The sequence below is a fragment of the Entelurus aequoreus genome, linkage group LG14 (assembly GCF_033978785.1).
Source record: "Entelurus aequoreus isolate RoL-2023_Sb linkage group LG14, RoL_Eaeq_v1.1, whole genome shotgun sequence".
NCBI classification, from domain to species: domain Eukaryota; kingdom Metazoa; phylum Chordata; class Actinopteri; order Syngnathiformes; family Syngnathidae; genus Entelurus; species Entelurus aequoreus.
The window spans coordinates 797,636-819,578 of record NC_084744.1 but is presented as its reverse complement, the minus strand read 5'-3'; the positions used below and the strand labels follow the sequence as shown (position 1 = coordinate 819,578).

General features: G+C 44.4%; 1 protein-coding gene across 1 annotated transcript in view; it reads left to right on the top strand.

The window, feature by feature from the left end:
* The window catches only part of LOC133665252 (titin-like), a 215,424-nt gene that overhangs the window by 47,350 nt on the left and 146,131 nt on the right, over nt 1–21,943 (top strand). The window contains 24 exon segments of the mRNA XM_062070499.1: nt 58–336; nt 422–700; nt 776–1,063; nt 1,138–1,416; nt 1,489–1,770; nt 1,942–2,217; nt 2,307–2,585; nt 2,669–2,947; nt 3,017–3,304; nt 3,385–3,663; nt 3,814–4,095; nt 4,487–4,765; nt 4,837–5,118; nt 5,201–5,479; nt 5,565–5,852; nt 5,927–6,205; nt 6,278–6,559; nt 6,649–6,927; nt 10,175–10,465; nt 13,348–13,635; nt 15,338–15,484; nt 17,943–18,225; nt 19,395–19,578; nt 21,788–21,868. Coding sequence (XP_061926483.1) covers nt 58–336; nt 422–700; nt 776–1,063; nt 1,138–1,416; nt 1,489–1,770; nt 1,942–2,217; nt 2,307–2,585; nt 2,669–2,947; nt 3,017–3,304; nt 3,385–3,663; nt 3,814–4,095; nt 4,487–4,765; nt 4,837–5,118; nt 5,201–5,479; nt 5,565–5,852; nt 5,927–6,205; nt 6,278–6,559; nt 6,649–6,927; nt 10,175–10,465; nt 13,348–13,635; nt 15,338–15,484; nt 17,943–18,225; nt 19,395–19,578; nt 21,788–21,868 — 6,332 coding nt within the window.

Below are 21,943 nucleotides of genomic sequence, written 5' to 3'. Positions count from 1 at the left end.
ACTCCATGTTTGAAATGTTGGGAAACATTTGTTTCACATTTGGCGTTCTATCACCAGAACCACCATCATTTGTTCAGAAACTCGAAGACATATTGTGCAGGGCACACTCAGACGTGTCTATGAGATGTACCGTGTCTGGGTCACTTCCCATGGCACTGTCATGGTTCAAGGATAATCAGGAGCTCACAGAAAACGAGCACGTCAAGATGTTCTTTGAAGCCAAATGTGCAACGCTGACTCTAGAAAACACTCATGTCCATCATGGTGGGAAGTACACGTGTCAGGCTCAGAATGCAGCCGGTAGTAAAAGATGCTCTGCCATCGTCGTCGTGTCAGGTTTGTTTAACAGCTGATGCCACTGCTTCTGTTGCGGTTTGACAATCGGTAATGGCAGCTAATTTAGTCTTTCCTTTGATCGCAGAACCACCAAGTATTCTAGAACATTCAAAATCCGTCAGTGTGACACAGGGTGACCCGACCACGCTTGAATGCCGATTCTCAGGCACCAAACCACTCAAGTCCCAATGGTTAAAGGCCGGAAAGGAACTAAACTCAGGCCTGAAATACAAAGTGCTTGGTGCGGACTTCCGATCTGTGCTGACCATCTTGAAAACAGATAAAAGTGATGGCGGCGACTACGTATGCCAAGTTGAAAACGAAGCTGGTGCAACTTCTTGTGTGGCTGCAGTCACAGTCTTAGGTCAGGTCAACCTTTTAGTCAGTTCAGTGCAGTATTCTGACAGCCAGTTTAACACATGGTTCTACTCTGTAACAGATGGCATTCTTAAACCAACTTTTACAAGTAAACTGAAGGAGACCGAGGCCATCAAAGGTTTTTCTGCTCATCTGGAAACCCTGGTATCAGGCTCGCTGCCAATGAATATCCAATGGTTCAAAGACAACGACAACATCCAGACTGATGACAAATATAAGTGCTCCTTCTCTGACAATGTTGCATTACTGGAAGTTAGTCTTCTTGATAGTCAGGACAGTGGTCGTTACACCTGCGTGGCCACAAACAAAGCAGGGTCTTCTCAATGTTCGGGCATCTTGCATGTCCAAGGTTAGAACACCTTCTCCTAAATCTTATTGGACAATTTTAGTGATATATAACAGATGGGCTTTGTCTTCCAACAGAACCACCGAGTATTATTGAAAGACCCGAATCAATGAATGTTTTGCCTGGGTCAAAGGTGAAGTTACATGTTCGGGTGTCTGGCACACCACCAGTGACCATAAGATGGTATAAGGACATGATGGAGATCCTCTCAAGTGCAGACTGTTCTGTAATCAGACACAATGGCTCAAGTTCTCTGGAGTTCTTCTCTGTGACAACATCCGATTCTGGTCTTTACATCTGCAAAATTAATAACAACTTTGGCTCCACATTCTGCAAAACCACAGTCTTTGTTCAAGGTCATTATTGGTCCGCGTCACTTTACTTCCCTCGTCCACGTACTTTTACTAAGTCATATATGTTTTTTCCAGAACCCCCTGTTTTTGTGGAGAAACCCGACAGCTTTTCAGTGGTAAAAGCAGGAGCAAAACATGTCTTGGAATGCAAGGTTTCTGGTTCTCCAGAGATCTCTGTGCGATGGTTTAAAGGCGGAGCCCCCATTGAACCCAGTACAAATCGCAAGATGTTGTTCCTCAACTCCGTGGCCACATTAGAGATTCAGCATGCCGCTGAAAGTGACGTGGGGAAATACATTTGCGAAGCGCACAATGACGCAGGCACAGAGAGTTGCAGTTTCGAATTGGAAGTGAAAGGTTGGTTTGGACATGTTGATGTCATTCTCCTATGTCAGGGGGACAGTAAATGAACTCCCTCCCTTCCAGTCTTAAAGTTTGTTCTGGTTGGAGTCTAGGAAATCTTCATGTAAAAAATATGTCCTTGCACATCTATGACGACATTTACATTTTTAATGTGTGTTATTTCAGAGCCTCCCACATTTGTTGTCCAGCTGGCATCTCTTGAAGTCGTTGAAGGTTGCACTGCAATGTTTACCTGCAAAGTGGCAGGAAGTGGTCCCTTTAAAGTCACATGGTTCAAAGATAGAGTGCCTATCGAATCTAACTACAAGTATTTAATTGTTAACGACGAGCACATGACATTAAAAGTCTTGGACTGCCAAGTCAGAGATGTTGGTTCTTACGAGTGTGTGGTTGCTAACGAGGTGGGAAGTTGTTCCGGTGTTGCAGCTCTTTCGTTGAAAGGTCAGTATGTAAAGATTGATGATTCTTTATTCACACTGATGCCAGAAATCTGTGTTTGGTTTTACAATTATGACATTTCTCTTCATTAGTACCTCCACGATTTATTGAAAGGATTCAAAATAGCTCAACAATCTTGGGGGATACTGCCGTCTTTTGTTGCACCGTTAAAGGTTCTGAGCCTCTATGCATAAATTGGCAAAAAGACGACAAAGGGATTCCAGAGGATTCCAAAATCAAGAGAGCGTTTGAAAATTTGGTGGCCACTCTAAAAATTCCTTTGTGTGAGACAAGTCATGGCGGGAAATATACATGCCAAGTCGTAAACGAGGCTGGACAGGAAACATGCTTCGCAGCCCTTGTTGTGAAAGGTATATCTACTCCATGCACCATACTTGCTCCATTGACCTAATCGAAATTAAACTATCAGTGACCTTTTGTGTTGATGTTGTAGAACCGCCTTCAATCCAAGACAAGCCAGGAGCAGTCAAAGTCACTCGTGGAGATCCAGTTAAACTTGAGTGCAGAATAGTTGGAAGTCCTGACATTGTTGTAAGTTGGAGCAAAGATGGCAAAGAGCTCCACACCAGTAGGAAATATAATTTATTCCACGAAAAGGACCTCAGCAGTCTAAATATTCAGCACTGTGAGCTGCAAGACAGTGGAGATTATCTTTTGGAGGCCACAAATTCTGTTGGAAAGTGTCACTGTAAAGTTTCACTGCTAGTTTTAGGTTTGTAGCACAGATTTGCTCTCAACATTCCCATTGTTTTCCTGCTCTAATCATCTTTCATTGTTACAGAGGAAGAAATAGCTCCTGCCTTTACAAAAAAGTTGACAAACATTCAAGTAGTTCTGGGTTCAGTGGTCACGATGGAGTGTAAAATGGCCGGTTCTCTTCCAATTATTGTTGGCTGGACTAAAGGCAAAGAACCCCTCAGTGAGGATTCCAAGTATAAAATGTGGCAGGATGACAACACGGTCCGGCTGCAATTTAGGCTGACTGAGAGCTTTGACACAGGAGAGTACTCGTGTCATCTTAGCAACAAGGCGGGCGGCTGCATATGCAGTGCAGCTGTCACTGCTAAAGGTTCGCATTGACATGTCCAAATTTGCTCTTTCAAGGAAAAACGTGTTCACGTATTAAATTTGTTTTTGTGTGGGTTCTAGTGCCGCCACGGTTCACAGTGGAACTTGAGTCCCAGGCTGTTGTTCCAAAGTCCACAGTGCTTTTCAAAAGCACATTTGAAGGAACACCACCATTTACAGTCAAATGGCTCAAAGATGACTTGGAACTGGTGGCTGGTCCATCTTGTCGAATCGGACAGGATGAATATTTTTCTTCATTGCAACTGGACTCTGTCGGAAACCTGCAGAGTGGGACTTATTCTTGCCAAGTTAGCAACGAAGCGGGCGCAGTAAGAAGTGCAGCCCAATTGCTGGTGAAAGGTTGGACTTTTTTCCATCAAAATGTCCACCTTAATTACAGCAAGCATTTATACATTCCTCAAATCTTCTCTTACTAACCTGACTACTTCGTCACATTGTTGCATGTGGAAATCCAGCTGACTTTTTTTTTTTTTTTTTTTTACTTCACAGAACCACCAAAGTTTGTCCAGAAACTTCTTCCCAAAACCTTTGTCAAGCTGCGCGAGGCCCACAGTTTGGAATGCAAATTCTCCACCACAAAGTCACTCAATGTGAAGTGGTTCAAAAATGATGAAAAGATCATGGATGGAGACGACTATAAAACCGCTTTAGTGGACTCAACAGCGCTGCTCCAGCTTCGCTCTGCGGGGCTGGACCACAACGGTGTGTACACGTGCGAGGCTCAAAATGATGCCGGCAGTGTGAGCTGCAGCACCGAGCTCACAGTCCAAGGTCAGCTATCGAATGGCTTGCTGTAAATTTGCATCGCATGAACAGAAAGAATGCAGAATTCGAGCATTTTTGTTTTTTTATACCTAGACTGAAACGTTGCCGTACTCAAAGTAAATGCCCGTGATTCTTCCTCAAGCAACGATGGAGACAGAATTTGTGAAATTATTCAACAATGATTGCACGGTGCCATAAAACGCAGACATTTCCATACCTCTTGCGGAGTCCAATCTTGAAATCTTGCATGAAGCAGAAATCTGAGAGCATGAGTAATAATTGAACGGAGGATTCTGACAAAATAACCTGCAGTTTTCCTCCTGCCATGTGAAGTGTTACTATTATCATTGTTTGCTCTGAGCCCTCTCTGAATGTCTTTGTTCATTCATTTTTTCAGAGGCACCCTCCTTTATCAAAGTTCCTTCCCCAGTGGTGGGCGTTAAAGGGAAAGACGCAAGCCTGTACTGTGAAATGTACGGCACACCACATTTGCAGGTGAGCTGGTACAAAGACAACAGACCGTTGAAGGAAAGCAGGAAGTACAAGATGGTGAGCGAAGGCAGCTCTGCCACACTTCACATCATGAGGCTGGAGCCAAATGACACCGGACTCTATGAGTGCAAAGTCTCAAACTGTGTGGGAAGTGAATCCTGCCGCACTACCATTAGCTTGAAAGGTCGGTTCACAATAACTGCTCATCTTTTTAAAGCCTTTCTGCTCATTTTCTTACTATTCACCATCATTTAGATCCCCCAGTGTTTACCACCAAGCTGGTCGACCAGTCTGTGAAAATAGGCGAGCAACTTACACTGACAGCGGCAGTCAAAGGTTCTGAGCCATTGAGCGTGTCGTGGGTTCAGGACGAAGATCACATCCTGAGAGACGGTGACAACAGGAAGATTAGCTTTGAGCATAATGTGGTCACACTGGTGGTACCCAACGCAGATTCCACCACAGCTGGCAAGTATACCTGCCAGCTGAGGAATGACTCTGGAGTTGTGGAGTGCATTTCCCATGTGACAGTTTTAGGTTAGTTGAAATACAAACTATGACATCCCAACCAGCGACTGTATATATTTGTGCAGTACAGTACATTTATTTTTACCCCCAGAACCCGCATCTATTGTGGAAAGCCCAGAGTCTTTGAATGTGCAGGCAGGAGAAAATGCAGTTCTCGAGGTCACTGTGTCCGGTTCACCTGAGCTAAAAATCAAGTGGTTTAAGGACAACAAAGAACTATTTTCCGGTGCCAAGTACCAGATGTCCTTCTCAAAGAAGGTTGCACACCTAAAGTTCCGGTCTGCTGAGAAAGCCGACGCTGGAGAGTACAAACTTGAAGTTACAAACCCAAATGGTTCTGCTTTGTGCAAAATTAAACTCTCCATTTCAGGTTAGTGGTTGCTCAAGCAGTCTTAGGAAGTTGTCCGAGCAAATCCTAGAAAACCTTTCTAACCTGTCTTTTTTTCTGGCGATAGATAAGTTGATTCCTCCAAGTTTCATAAGAAAGCTGAGAGACACCCACCTTGTTGTGGGCAAACCCGGTGAGATGGAGTGTAAGGTCACTGGTTCAGCTCCTTTAACAACTTCCTGGTTCCACAATGGCCAGGAGATCACAAGTAGTTCCGACTACGATTTTAGCAGATCTGATAATAACTGCAAATTGAGAGTTCCAACGATCAAGGTGTCGGATTCTGGCAAATATACTTGCAAAGCTGTAAATGCTGTGGGAACCAGTGAAACAAGTGCTTCCATGCATGTTACAGGTCAGTGGGTCCTTGACGCTGCCTCAGAATGCATATGAAAAGGTGATCTTACAGTCTTTGTGGTTTGAACCTAGAACACCCTTCCTTTGTCGAAACGCCCAAAGCGCAAGATACACAGCTGGGCAAAAGTGTGTCCTTCTCTGCTAAGGTGAAAGGCAGCGCCCCCATCAGAGTCAAATGGTTCAGGGGCACCAAGGAAATGCAGCATGGGAGGGGGTGTGAGATTTCCCTCAAGGAGGATCTTGCTAAATTAGTTCTTCACAGAGTAGAACCATCCCATGAGGGAGAGTACACCTGCCAGGTCATAAACAATGCAGGGAAAGAAAGTTGCACTGTTTACCTCTTTGTCAAAGGTAGGACATTTTTGCTGTTTGCAGAACCACCTTCTAAACACACATGACTTATAATGGACTTGCTTCTTGCAGAGCCAGTTCGCTTTGTGAAAAAGCTGAGGGATGTTTTCTCTGAGAAGGGCAAGCCCCTGAGGCTTGAGGTCACGTTTGCTGGAACCCCCAAAGTAAATGTGACATGGAAGAAGGATGACATCCTCATCTGGGCCTCATATCAATACAACGTCATCACCACTACCAGTTCCTGTATTCTTGAGGTTCTTAACTCTGACAGGTTGGAAGCAGCAGGACAATACTCTTGCGAAATCAACAACGGAGTCGGAAGTGACAGATGTGATGCACAAGTGTCCATTCTAGGTATAAATATGCACGAGATAGGATATATTGGCATCTTTGATAAATGTTTTTTGCTCTCTAAACGCTAAACCATACTTATGTCACCTTAGAGGGACCCTATTTTGTTGAAAAGTTGGCGCCGGTTGAGGTTGCTCTGGGTTATCCGGTCACCCTCCAGTGCCAGATTGCAGGAACTCCTGACATCTCCGTAGCTTGGTTCAAAGCAGACGGGAAGCTGCGCCTGTCCAACAAGTGTGTGATGGACTTCACAAATGGTGTCGCCACTTTGAAACTGCTTGAAACAACCAAGTTTGAACAAAGCGAGTTCACCTGCAAAGCTGAAAACCGGGTGGGCTCTGCCTCCACCAGCTGTAATGTGACAGTGAAAGGTGACGCTCAATATTTTCCTCCTCCATGCTCTTTGATTTGGGAAAAAGAAAACTTGTTAACTTCTATATCGCATCAGGAGATCATTCTGAGGTTTAGACTCGAGCTAGTAAGATATAAAGCTCTCAGAAATGTTTTTTTTAAGCTATGCTAACAATATTAGCGCTGACAAAGAAGTAGCAGTAGAAGTCCATGAACGCATTACAATTTCCTAACATCATCATTGCTTCTCTCAGAACCCGTGCATTTCATCAGAAAGTTGGAAGACACAACATTTACAGTCGGTCAACCACTCAAGCTAGCCTGCAAGTTCGTTGGAAGCCCGAGGGTCTTTGTCACATGGAAAAAGGACGGCAAATTTATTTGGGCATCCTATCAGTACAACGTTAAAACCACTGACTCAACCTGCATCCTGGAGATCCTCAACAGCGACAGGCCAGAGGCAGTGGGAATATACTCTTGTGAAATTTCCAATGGAGCGGGAAGTGATGTCTGCCAGGCTTGTGTCAGTTTAGGTAAAGGAACAGCTTCAATCAACCGACTGCAACAACAGCCTCAGACTGTCTGCTTCATTGGCCTTGAATGCTTTCTCTAGTCCCTGCATGGCCTGCCAGCATAATATGATTGACACTAACACTAGGGATGGGATCGGCAGTTCTTTTGACTGTATTGAATCACTAGAATCAGTTCCTTAAAATGATTCGTTCAAAAAATTCGTTCACCGAATCCCCCCCGTAGTACAGTACAGTGCAGACATTCGCGGGAGAAGCAGCAAATAGGCGCCCACACAACACTACCGCCCCTCCCTGAATCAAGTTCGCGAACGACACAACACTAAGGGGGCGCCCCTTAGTACAGTACGTAGTACAGTACAGTGCAGACATTCGCGGGAGAAGCAGCAAATAGGGTGAACGCGAGTCCCCACGCACTGCGTAGGGACTCGCGTTAATCTAACAACAACAACAGTTGCAGTAGAAGGGATAATAATAATAATAATAATAATAATAATAATATGAATCAGAATTGATCCCCAAGGAGAAATGTATTTTTGTTACAATAACTGTGTAAATAATGTGTACATACATTAGTTATTAGTTTTATTTTAAATCTTCTCAAAACAGCCTGCCCTACACTTTACCCCCCGCCCCCACAGAGCGAGAGCGTTGTCGTTCACTGAGTGATTCATGTCGTTAATCCGCGGTGAACGAATCGTTCGCTCAGTCCCTCCCCCCGCCCTCTCATTGTCTGCGTCGTTCGCCGACGTCGAGGATTCAGTGAGTCACAGAATGCGCCAGTTCCACTCATACCGGCATGGTCGCGGCGGAGCTCAACTGAACTGAGAAAGGAACGAATCAGTTCATGAAGTGATTCGGTTTAGTACGTTCACTCAAAAGATTCGTTCTTTCGAACGAACCGTTCGCGAACGACACAACACTAACTAACACCCCCATTCAACACTTTTCTTTAGCACGCTTTGTGCAAGGTGATTAGACTTACACTTCCTTTTATTGTCATTCAAATTTGAACTTTACAGTACAGATAAGGCAGCACGGTGGAAGAAGGGTTAGTGCGTCTGCCTCACAATACGAAGGTCCTGAGTAGTATTGAGTTCAATCCCGGGCTCGGGATCTTTCTGTGTGGAGTTTGCATGTTCTCCTCGTGACTGCGTGGGTTCCCTCCGGGTACTCCGGCTTCCTCCCACCTCCAAAGACATGCACCTGGGGATAGGTTGATTGGCAACACTAAATTGGCCCTAGTGTGTTAATGTGAGTGTGAATGTTGTTCGTCTATCTGTGTTGGCCCTGCGATGAGGTGGCGACTTGTCCAGGGTGTACCCCGCCTTCCGCCCGATTGTAGCTGAGATAGGCTCCAGCGCCCCCCGCGACCCCAAAGGGAATAAGCGGTAGAAAATGGATGGATGGATGGATACAGATAAGAACGAAATTTCGTTGCATTAGCTCATGCTAGTGCAGGATAAAAGAATAATAAGGTGCAGTGTGTTTGCATTTACAAAATAAGGTGCCAATATACAGAGATTTCTGTACAGATAAATATATTGCACTTTTGCATATCCATCCACGTTTATGGATGTATGTTATATTGTCTTTATAGTCCAGTGAGTTAAGTCGTTTTTTGGGAGAATTGACAGGATTATTATGATGCGTTCAAGAGTCTTATGGACTGAGGGAAGAAGCTGTTACAGAACCTGGAGGTTCTGCTACAGAGCCTGTGGAACCTCTTTCCAGAGTCCAGCAGTGAAAACAGTACTTGGTGGGGGTGGGGGGAGTCTCCACTGATTTTCTGAGCCCTGGTCAGGCAGCGGCTTTTTGCGTGCTCCCGGGGAGGAGGAAGAGGAGTCCTGATGATCCTTTCCGCCATCCTCACCACTCTCTGCAGAGACTTCCAGTCTGAGCTTCAGTCCAGACAGAGATGCAGTTGGTCAGTAGGCTCTCTATTTATGATCCCTGGAATCTTTATCTTTTGAGTGTACATATCCCGGTAGGGTTTGTGGCATTGAAAAAGGATGGAAATCACATCCAAATATCTCGTCAGTATTATGTCAAGACCGCAAACGACAGCTGTTTTAGGAGGTTCTCACAGGTAACAGAGAGGAAGCTGGTGGTAGAGAGACATGGATGACATTTCTCACTCAGGAATTGTGTGTTAAGTAATACACTTTATTAGCTTCAACAGCTGTAAAAAAACAACTGATCAGAACATGCTCGCAAGATTTTGATCAGACAGTTTCACAATTTCTCAGTGTCCAGTCGATATCTTTGAACCAATCATTTTGTCAAAAGTGAAATACAACTTCGAGACCACCTGCATGCTTGAAGTTCTCAACAATGACTGAAAAAAAGCTTGTGGACGATACACTCCATGAAAGCTGTAAAGGCCTTACCAGTCATTCATCCAAACTACTCATGCACTTTGAGCAGCGTTCCTTCTCTCGAACTAATCAAGGTCTCTCGATTCTGTACTGCCTCACTTCTCTAAGAAGCGACAGATGTTCTGATTTTAAATCGGTAACACACTAACAAGCATGTCCATCACATTCCCTTCTGAGATGTAGCCAACCAGCTGCTACTGTCTCTGCTGCTTGATGGTGATAATTTACTCTGGATTTTGGATCTCCTGATATATTTGTATTATATTACCGTTATGAGGGCATTAAGTTTGGTGTCTCAAATAGTTTAATGTTCCAATGTAAAAACCTTGCTTTGTCTTCACTCTTTTCCTCAATGACAGAGAGCACGCTTCCCCCAAGCTTCAGCAAGCGTCTGCCAGAGTCCTTGACGGATTCGGTGGGTAAGACGGTCACCATGGAGACTTGGCTTTCTGGCTCCCAGCCCCTGAATGTCACCTGGTACAAGGACAACACAGAAGTCTGTGGGTCAGAAAAATATGATGTCACCTTTAAGAACAACATGGCCGTATTGTGTGTCCGAGACTCCAACATCTCCGACTGCGGTGTCTACACCTGTGAGGCTTCCAATGAGGCTGGTAAAGCTTCCTGTCAGGCTTCTCTTACAATTTCAGGTATGACATTCTGTTCATTGACTTTCATTATGTTTATATGTTAGGTGTAAGGTCACAAAACATGAGCTAAGAAGCAAGTTGTCATGAATTGCATACATCCTGTCTAGAGATCCTAACTGTCACAAGCCAACATGGTTATTAGTTTCTAAGTCTGTAACATAGCAATAGCAACCCAACCCTATTTTAGAAACTTGACTTTTGTCCTTTTATGGTCACAGAGTACCAATTAATCAAAGTTTATTTATATAACCCTTAATCACAAGTGTCTCAAAGGGCTGCACAAGCCACAACGACATCCATTCATTGGCCCTTCCCCATGATGCCAATCAGATCCCACATCAGAGCAAGAAAAAACTCAGCCCAATGGGAACAATGAGAAACCCTGGAAGGGACTGCAGATGGGCGACCGGTGCAATGGATGTCTAGTGGATTAAGTTAATAGTGTGAGAGTCCAGTCCATAGTGGATCTAGTTAATATTGTGAGAGTCCAGTCCATAGTGGAGCCAGCAGGGGATCATCTTGAATGGAGAAAGGTCAGCAGTGCAGAGACGTCCCCAACTGATGCACATAGGAGTCGTCCACCCTGGGTCCCGACTTTGAACAGCTAGCGCATCATCTGTGGTCACCTGATAACCTCTCCACGCAAGAGAGGGTGGCAGAGCAGAAAAGAGAGACGGCAGATCAACTGGTCTACAAGGGGGTCTATTTAAAGGCTAGAGTATACAAATGAGTTTTAAGATGGGACTGAAATGCTTCTACTGAGGTACAATCTGTAACAGTTACCGGTAGAACATTCCAGAGTACTGGAGCCCCAAAACAAAACGCTCTATAGCCCGCAGACTTTTTTTGGCCTCTGGGAATCACTAATAAGCCGGAGTTCTTAGAACATAGATTTCTGTCCGGAACATATGGTACAATACAATCAGCAAGATAGGATGGAGCTAGACCCTTCAGTATTTTATACGTTAGTAGTAAAACCTTAAAGTCACATCTTAAAGGCCTACTGAAATGATTTTTTTAAATTTAAACGGGAATAGCAGATCCATTCTATGTGTCATACTTGATCATTTCGCGATATTGCCATAGTTTTGCTGAAAGGATTTAATAGAGAAAATCGACGATAAAGTTCGCAACTTTTGCTCGCTGATAAAAAAAAGCCTTGCCTGTAGCGGAAGTAGCGTGACGTCACAGGAGCTAGTATTCCTCACAATTCCCCGTTGTTTACAATGGAGCGAGAGAGATTCGGACCGAGAAAGTGACGATTACCCCATTAATTTGAGCGAGGATGAAAGATTCGTAGATGAGGAACGTTACAGTGAAGGACTTGAGAGACAGTGATGGACGTATCTTTTTTGGCTCTGACCGTAACTTAGGTACAAGCTGGCTCATTGGATTCCACACTCTCTCCTTTTTTTATTGTGGATCACAGATTTGTATTTTAAACCACCTGTGATACTATATCCTCTTGAAAATGAGAGTCCAGAACGCCAAATGGACATTCAGTGCCTTTTATCTCCACGACAATACATCGGCGAAATGCTTTAGCTACGAGCTAACGTGATAGCATCGTGCTTTAACTGCATATAGAAACAAAGAAATAAACCCCTGACTGGAAGGATAGACAGAAGATCAACAATACTATTAAACCGTGGACATGTAAATACACGGTTAATGCTTTCCAGGCTGGCGAAGGTTAACAATGCTGTGCTAACGACGCCATTGAAGCTAACTTAGCAACGGGACCTCACAGAGCTATGCTAAAAACATTAGCTCTCCACCTACGCCAGCCAGCCCTCATCTACTCATCAACACCCGTGCTCACCTGCGTTCCAGCGATCGGCAGAAGGATGAAGGACTTCACCCGATGCGTTTGGCGGCCCGGAGACGTAGGAAGTCAAGGTGAGGTCGGCGGCTAGCGCGGCTAGCGCTCCAACAAAGTCCTCCTGGTTGTGTTGCTGTAGTCCGCTGCTAATACACCGATCCCACCTACAACTGTCTTCTTTGCAGCCTTCATTGTTCATTAAACAAATTGCAAAAGATGTCCAAAATACTGTGGAATTATGAAATGAAAACAGAGCTTTTTGTATAGGATTCTACGGGTACCATAACTTCCGTTACTCTGACTTCGTCACGCGCATACGTCATCATACCGCGACGTTTCAGCCGGATATTTCCCGAGAAGTTCTAAAAGTCACTTTATAAGTTAACCCGGCCGTATTGGCATGTGTTGCAAAGTTAAGATTTCATCATTGATATATAAACTATCAGACTGCGTGGTCGGTAGTAGTGGCTTTCAGTAGGCCTTTAAGTGCACAGGAAGCCAGTGCAGGTGAGCCAGTAAAGACAGAGTAGAAAATCCAACTGATAGAGAAAGAGTAAGTGCATCGGTTGGGGACGTCTCTGGGCCGCTCGGGATGGTCTCCTGCTGGCCCCACTATGGACTGGACTCTCACTATTATGTTAGATCCACTATGGACTGGACTCTCACAATATTATGCTAGATCCACTCGACGTCCATTGCACCGGTCGCCCTAGGGGGGGGCCCACATCTGCGGTCCTCTCCAAGGGGGGGGGTCCCCACATCTGCGGTCCTCTCCAAGGTTTATCCATGTCCCATTGGGTTGAGTTTTTCCTTGCCCTGATGTGAGATCTGAACTGAGGATGTCGTTGTGGCTTGTGCAGCCCTTTGAGACACTCGTGATTTAGGGCTATATAAATAAACATTGATTGATAAGCTGAGCTAGAAGATGCTAATGATGTAGAAGAAAGCGCCCTAACTGTGTTCTTACTAAGGTTCTTCATTGGCCCTTCCCCATGATGCCAATCCCATTCATTTTCAGTTGTGGGCATCTGAGCTCAACGTCTACTATTCTTGTTTACAGAAACGAGCAAGCCTCCTAAATTTGACGTCCTTTTGCAACCGGTGACACTGTGCGAAGGCGATAATCTGAAGCTGAAATGTCATGTTGCCGGCTCTCCCCCGCTCATCGTCCACTGGATGAAGGACAGAAGGGAGATCAAGTCCAGCGCAAGTACAAAGATCACATTTGTGAACGGGACAGCTTGTTTGGAACTCAGCCAGTTGACTAAACCGGCTGCAGGAGATTACTTGTGCAAGGCCAGCAACGCCGCCGGCACCGACTTCTGCAAGGCCAGGGTCACCATCAAAGGTGCTTGGATGAATGGGTGGAAACGTATTTACTGTTGCCTCCTTCGTGACCTTGTCAACATAAATGATGAGAATACTTATTGTGTGAATGCTCCATCACACATAGTTTTTTTTTCTACACCAAAATTCATCTATTTATTGTGTGAATGTTCCAAAGCTTCTCCAGATTTTGGCGCGCTCTACCTTCCACATTTTCACCCGATTTAAACCATTCCCAACTTCAAACTGTTCAGCCTATTCAGGAATCGTGGGCTTTCCCTTGACAAATTCCCAGATTTCCCAAAATTCCAGGTTTTCCGGGACATTTTTCCCATTCAAAATGAATCAGCCATTTTTCAAACTGTCACCATTTCCACATTTTTCAACCATTCCACCTTCAACACATTCCACCATTCTGGAAATTCACACTATCATTTTTCCAAGTTTAAAAAATGTCCAGTATTTTCCGGAATTCCTGCTTTTCCCAAGCCCTATTTCCACCCTTTTTTCTGCCGACTACTCCTTCCACATTTTTTAACGCATTTCAACCGTTCCACCGTCAAAACATTCCTCTTAATTATGACAAAAAACAAAATTGTTTTTTGAATTGGAAAAATTCTCGGTTTTCCCGAAATTCTAGGAATTCCGTAATACCATTTCTCAACTCAACATGTTGCTATTTCAACATTTCTGGACCGATTTGAAAAATTTGAACACCAACCATTCAGACCATCCATGTTTTTTACCATTTTCCAAAATTGCCCCTTTTCCCGAAATTCACAATTTTTGGGGAAATTCTTAAAAGTTCCACAATTCCCACATTTTTCATCTGATTCAAACCTTTCCAACTTCAAAATATTCAGCCTGTTTAGGAATTGTGTGCTCTACTTCAACAATTCGAAAAAAATTCCCGGATTCCCACAATTCCTTTTTTTTTTTTTTTCATTTCCCCATTCAAAATATAATTGTCAATTTTTCAAACTTCCACAATTCCCACATTCTTCAACCCATTCAAACCATTCCACCTTCAACACATTCAACTCATCCTGAACATTCAAACTATCATTTTTCCACATTCAACAAATTTCCAGGAATTCCTGTTTTTTTGTGACCTATTTCCACCCTTTTTAAGTTCCACTACTCCTTTCACATTTTTCAACCCATTTCAACCGTTCCACCGTCAAAGCTCTCCTCATCGTCAGAACAAAACAACAAATTGGTTAAGGAACTAGAAACAGTCCCGGTTTTCCCGAATTTCCAGGAATTCCATAATACCATTTCTCAATTAAAAACTGTTTCTACTTCAACATTTCTTGATTGATTTAAAAAATTCCAACACCAACCAATTCAGGACATTCATGCTCCTAATCAGTTTTTTTAGAAATCCCGCTTTTCCCCAAATTTCCAGGAAGTTCCCATTGAAATGAATGGGACATTTATCCAAGTTGCACAATTCCCACATTTTTCAACCAATTCAAACCATTCCAACATCAACACATTCCACTCATCCTGGACATTCAAACTAACACTTTACCAAGTTTCTAAACCAAATTCCGGTTTTCCTAGAAATTCAAACTCTTCAACATTCAAACTATTCTTACATTCATACTACATTCTGTCAGCATTTCAGTTCAACTTCAGCATTGGAGCATTCACATTCAATTCCTTCAGGAATTGCCTCATCTACTTACTGTTTTGATACTCACCTCAGTTACTTCTTTTAGAAAAAGATGCCAAGTTGGCCCCCGCCACCAAGGCTCCTGGCCCCGCCGCCACAGCTCCCGGCCCCGCCGCCACGGCTCCTGCCCCTGTGAAACACCTTGACAACCTTTTCTTCATTGAAGAACCAAAGAACGTTTCTGTCACAGAGAGTAAGTTGATTCAAAAGTTCTGAAACCAGTAGAGAGACTTGAAGTTTGAAGGCGAGTCTTTTGTGCCTATACAGTATTAAGGCCTTTGTCCTCAGAATGCTTGCTATAGAATTGAAGTGATGAACAGGTGTTGGTTTGGTTTGCATCTTCTCCACGTTACAGTGTGGCTGATTCTATCCAGGTTACTTGAGCTTTGATTCCTTCTGCACCTACACAGCTTTGTGCTTGACTGGAACTCACAAAGTCCTTAACTGACTAGGAAACATTGTGGCGTGGTTGTCAGGTGACTCAGTGTGCCGTTTAAAATACATGTGAAGGAGCTTTTTGCCAGTCAATCTAATTTTTAAGCCCTTTCACAATTGTAATGCTAAAAATTGCCAGATATTACAAGTCAACTTTTCTTGCCTTTCGCTCCAAGTCAGCTAGGATAGGCTCTAGCTCTCCCCTTACCTGAATTAGGAAAGGCGGTTTAGAAAATGAATGAATAAATACACTTACCATGAACCATGTAACATAAACTAACGAGTGTACAATCACACCTCTTTGACATCAATTAGTAGTCTACAGTGATAACTGGATTTACAAACTTCATTGGTTCTTGAACATGGTTGGTCAATCCAAGTCAACATTGACGCTGCAGGTCAATTCCCATTTTGTTGCCCATAAGTGAACTGTTTCTGATTTTTTTCATGTCAGTGCAATCACTGCAATTACACATTTTTCATAACCGACCCAGGACTCTTTCGTATGTGGAAATAAATCACAGCACAGGCCAAGACTTTGGACACACCTTCTCATTCAATGTGTTTTCTTTATTTTCATGACTATTTACCTTGTAGATCAGGGGTGGTCAATTAATTTTTACCGGGGGCCGCATGAGCAACCTGAGCACTGCTGGAGGGCCACACCGAAAATATTTCAATTCAATTTTGCTCAAATTATTTTTGATATACTGTAAGATAAATAATAAAAATAATAATCATTTCATTTAACCTAACTTAACTTTATACAAAAGCAGATGGCTTTTGATGGTTTTATTTTTAACACTGTCTTACACAACACTTCCTGGTGTATAATACAATGCAAAATGTCAATACTGTCACTTTATCCTGCATCCTCTTTAAAAGTCCAACGTTTTTCCCCGTCAGATTTGGACAACCATCTGTTGTCACACCTGCCAGCTTGTCCCATTTCAGTCCTAACATGTCCAAACACGCATTTACCTATGTGAACAAGTCATTACCTGTGGTTGTCTCTTTAATTGACTGCATGGCTGCCAGCTCCTCCGTGATTTGAAAGTCTGCAGTTATCCCACGTAAGAAGATGAGCAGCTGGGCGGTGTCACGTACATCGCAGCTTTCATCCAAAGCCAGCGAAAAACAGTCAAAGTCGGCCGTTCTGTTCTTCAGCTGAAGCTCCAAGTTTCCAGCGATGGTCTCAACCCGCCTCGTTACAGTGCGTCGGGAGAGTGACACGTTCTCAAATGTGCCCCTCTTCTTCGGGCATATCAGCGCAACAGAGTCCAATATCCATCCATCCATTTTCTACCGCTTAATCCCTTCGGGGTCGCGGGGGGCGCTGGAGCCTGTCTCAGCTACAATCGAGCGGAAGGCGGGGTACACCCTGGACAAGTCGCCACCTCATCGCAGGGCCAACACAGATAGACAGACAACATTCACACTCACATTCACACACTAGGGCCAATTTAGTGTTGCCAATCAACCTATCCCCAGGTGCATGTCTTTGGAGGTGGGAGGAAGCCGGAGTACCCGGAGGGAACCCACGCAGTCACGGGGAGAACAGGCAAACTCCACACAGAAAGATCCCGAGCCCGGGATTGAACCCCAGACTACTCAGCACCTTCGTCAGAGTCCAATAAGCACTCCTTAATAAACTCTCCGTCAGAAAACGCCTTACTTTTTCTGGCGATTTTGTGAGAAATGACGAAACTTGTCCTGATGGCTGCATCTCTGGGGGTGTGAAATTTGGCAAAAAGTCCTTGTTGGGTTTGCAGTTTTTACCATCAACGCATCAGCTTCCCTTGTGCACGCTTCATCAGACAGATTCCGGTATTTTTCCTCGTGCTTCGTCGTGTAGTGGCGATTCAAATGATATTCTTTAAACACAGCAACCTGTGTACCACAAATTAAGCACACGGCTTTACCTTTAATTTCTGTAAAGAAATACTTGGCAGTCCATGTCTTGTTGAAAACACGCCATTCGTCATCAACTTTTCTCTTTTTAGCGTCTCGGGGGCCGCCGAACGCCCAGGTCTGGTGTAGATTGTCACATCAAAACTATGAATGCGAAGGAAAAAAACAACAAAAAAGACAGAATTGATTTGATAACAACACAATTAAACACGATGCACAAACGCTCTCTATTGCATGCTTACCATGTACTTGTACTAAGGACTTTCAACAGACGTGTCATGTTTTTTATTGATGTTGTTTGGCAGAGGGCACGGCCACCTTCATCGCCAAGATCGGAGGTGAGCCCATCCCCAGCGTGAAGTGGATGAAGGGCAAGTGGCGGCAGATCACACCTGGTGGTCGCGTGACAACTGAGCACAAAGGCCAGAATGCTAAACTGGAGATAAGAGAAGTGACCAAGTCGGATGCGGGTCACTACAGATGTGTGGCCTCCAACAAACACGGCGAGATCGAGTGCGGTGCTGAGATGGCCGTCACCAAAAGGGAGGAAGCAGCAGGGCTTCAGGACATACGGATTATGCTGAAGAAGTAAGTTCCGGTTGGCACTGACCAAAATAATAGTCAAGCAGACACTTACAGTCATGGTCAAAAGTTTACATACACTTTTAAAGAATGGGGTGTGCCAGGACCGGCCTCGAAGACAGCGACAGGTGCGTAGATGGCCCAGGTGGGCCTTGTTATCTAATCACCCGTCGCCTTTATTAGCAGCAGCCGGAATGAGACACGTTGTTTGGAGCTGGAGTGAGAGCGAGCGAGAGACGGACACGAGAAGACAGTTGCTGGAAAGCAAACCCCTGCACGAACTTATACAAATAAAACAGTGTTATAACCCTGATCCGGGCTCTCATGGCGGTGTTTGGTGGTCTGAGGAACCCACTGGAGGGCAACCTCCACAATCATGTTACGGCTGTCTTGAGTTTCCAATCATTTCTACAACTCTTGTTTTTTGGTTGGTCACAAAAAACATTCATGAAGTTTGCTTCTTTTATGAATTTATTATGGGTCTACTGAAAATGTGAGCTGGGTCAAAAGTATACATACAGCAATGTTAATATTTGCTTACATGTCCCTTGGCAAGTTTACCTGCAATAAAGCGCTTTTGGTAGCCATCCACAAGCTTCTGCTTGACCACTTGACCACTAAATTGCTGCAGTTCAGCTAAATGTGTTGCTTTTCTGACATGGACTTGTTTCTTCAGCATTGTCCACACCTTTAAGTCAGGCCATTCTAAAACCTTCATTCTAGCCTGATTTAGCCATTCTTTTACCACTTTTGAGGTGTGTTTGGGGTCTTTGTCCTGTTGGAACACCCAACAAGACCCAACCTCCGGGCTGATGATTTTAGCTTTTCCTGAACAATTTGGAGCTAATCCTCCTTTTTCATTGTCCCATTTAAAGCAGCAGTTCCATTGGCAGCAAAACAGGCCCAGAGCATAATACTACCACCACCATGCTTGACGGTAGGCTTGGTGTTCTTGGGATTAAAGGCCTCATCTTTTCTCCTCCAAACATATTGCTGGGTATTGTGGCCAAACAGCTCCATTTTGGTTTCATATCTCAAGACAGCCATGACATGATGTTCTTTACAAACTTTTGACCACGAGTGTAAAAGTTTCAGCTTCTGTGCCACCTTCAGACTCGTCTCCTCAGATAACTTGCCATGGAATTGTGGACATGATGTTTCTTCCTGTGCCTTAGGACTCCCTCCAAGCAGAAGAGTCCCAAGAAAGAAGAGGAGATCAACATTGTAGAGTTGCTCCGAGGTGAAGAGCCAAAGGACTACGAGAAGGTTTTAAGGGAGCATGAGATCCACGACTACCGTGCAATCCTCCAGGCCATGGATCTTCTGAAGAGAGAAAAAGAAACGGAGGCTGGAAAGGCGGTAAGCAATTTCCCGTCAGGTCCTATTGAATGATAAGTACTCATTTCTTCTTACTGTCAATGGTGGTGTGTTGGAACTGTTGCACCACTTGTGGGTGAAAAGTGCAATTTAAATCAAGTTTTGATTGATTGATATCTAATCAATGAAGGGAAGGATTGTGCTTGATTGATCAATGAGGGTTGCTATATTAATTATTCTGTATAACGTATTTTCCAGACTACAAGGCGCACTTAAAATCATTTTTGTTTCACAAAACTCGGCAGTGCGCCTTGTAACCCGGTGCGCCTAATGTACGGAATAATTCTGGTTTTGCTCACCGACCTCGAAGCTATTTTATTTGGTACATGATGTAGTGATAAGTGTGACCAGTAGATGGCAGTCAAACATAAGAGATACATGTAAACTGCAATATGATGGCAGTCACACATAAGGGATACGTCTAGACTGCAGTATGACTCAAGTAAACGACACCAACATCTTATATGTTCCATTGAAAATATAGAACATTACACACGGCGCTTAAAAATGTATCAAAATGTTTTAGTAGGACTTTGGTAAGCTATGAAGCCACACCGCTTGATGGATTGTACTGTGCTTCAACATAGGAGTGTTATTATGGTGTGTGTATAAGGTAAGACATCCGAATCCATGGTTCTCGCCCGGAAAAGGGTGGAGTGCCATCTCCGGGTTGCGGAGGAGACCCTGCCCCAAGTGGAGGAGTTCAAGTACCTCGGAGTCTTGTTCACGAGTGGGGGAAGAGTGGATGGTGAGATCGACAGGCGGATCGGTGCGGCGTCTTCAGTAATGCGGACGCTGTATCGATCCGTTGTGGTGAAGAAGGAGCTGAGCCGGAAGGCAAAGCTCTCAATTTACCGCTCGATCTACGTTCCCATCCTCACCTACGGTCATGAGCTTTGGGTTATGACCGAAAGGACAAGATCACGGGTACAAGCGGCCCAAATGAGTTTCCTCCGTCGGGTGGCGGGGCTCTCCCTTAGAGATAGGGTGAGAAGCTCTGCCATCCGGGGGGAGCTCAAAGTAAAGCCGCTGCTCCTCCACATGGAGAGGAGCCAGATGAGGTGGTTCGGGCATCTGGTCAGGATGCCACCCGAACGCCTCCCTAGGGAGGTGTTTAGGGCACGTCCGACCGGTAGGAGACCACGGGGAAGACCCAGGACACGTTGGGAAGACTATGTCTCCCGGCTGGCCTGGGAACGCCTCGGGATCCCCCGGGAGGAGCTGGACCAAGTGGCTGGGGTGAGGGAAGTCTGGGCTTCCCTGCTTAAGCTGCTGCCCCCGCGACCCGACCTCAGATAAGCGGAAGAAGATGGATTGATGGATGGATATTATCTGGTGTTTTGTTTTGCAATATTATACAAAAGCAACTTTTCTTACCTTCTGGTACCTGCTGATCTGTATTTGGGATCTGCATAAGTCCTGAAAAATTGCACGCGTCCGCCTTTGTAGTCCGTGCCGACAACCGTAGTCGATAAGCTTCTTCTTTTTCTCTATCTTCTTGTTATGTGACATTCATCCTCCGCTGTTGCCATTTCTAATATAAAGTAGTGTAAAGTTCTTACTTATATCTGTCAGTAAACTCGCCATGAAAGCACTAAAACATACCGGTGTAGTGAGTTTACGTTATTCACCCAAGGAACTTTAGTTATTAAATAGTTCCGGTCACGGGACACATTTCGGGCGTTGTTGTTGCAGTAGTGAGCCACGGATGAGGAGATGCTGCTCTGTTATTGATTGAAGTAAAGTCTGAATGTCATTAAAAGAGTTAGCGCCATCTTTTGACACTTCTTCCACCCCCGTCCTTGCACGCTACACCGCTACAACAAAGTTGACGGGGAGAAGACGCTGTCGAAGGTGAGCCACTTAATAAGACCGCCCACAAAACGGCGCAGCCTGAAGACTGTCAGAAAGCGACTTGAAGATGATGTGTAAAACATCATCTATGCAACATTTTGAGCAAAGAACCACCATTACATGTTATGTAGACCACAAGGAAGTCTTTTACATTTAGAAATAAATCATACTATGACTCCTTTAATGCGCCCTATAATCCGGTGCGCCTTATATATGAAAAAAGATCGAAAATAGACCATTCATCGGCATTGCGCCTTATAATCCCCTGCGCCCTGTGGTCCAGAAACCACTAAATATACAGTATTTGTATTGATGTCATGGATGTGTTCTGGTGCAGGAGGCGGAGCATGGTGGTCGGGTAGATGAAGAAGACATGGCCCGACTCATCCAGCAGCTTGAAGGACGCGTGGACACAGAGGTAAGACAGGCATGATGATTAAAAAGTAAGATGTAGCACTTTTGAAATGGTCGATGGCATCATTTTACTGTTAGT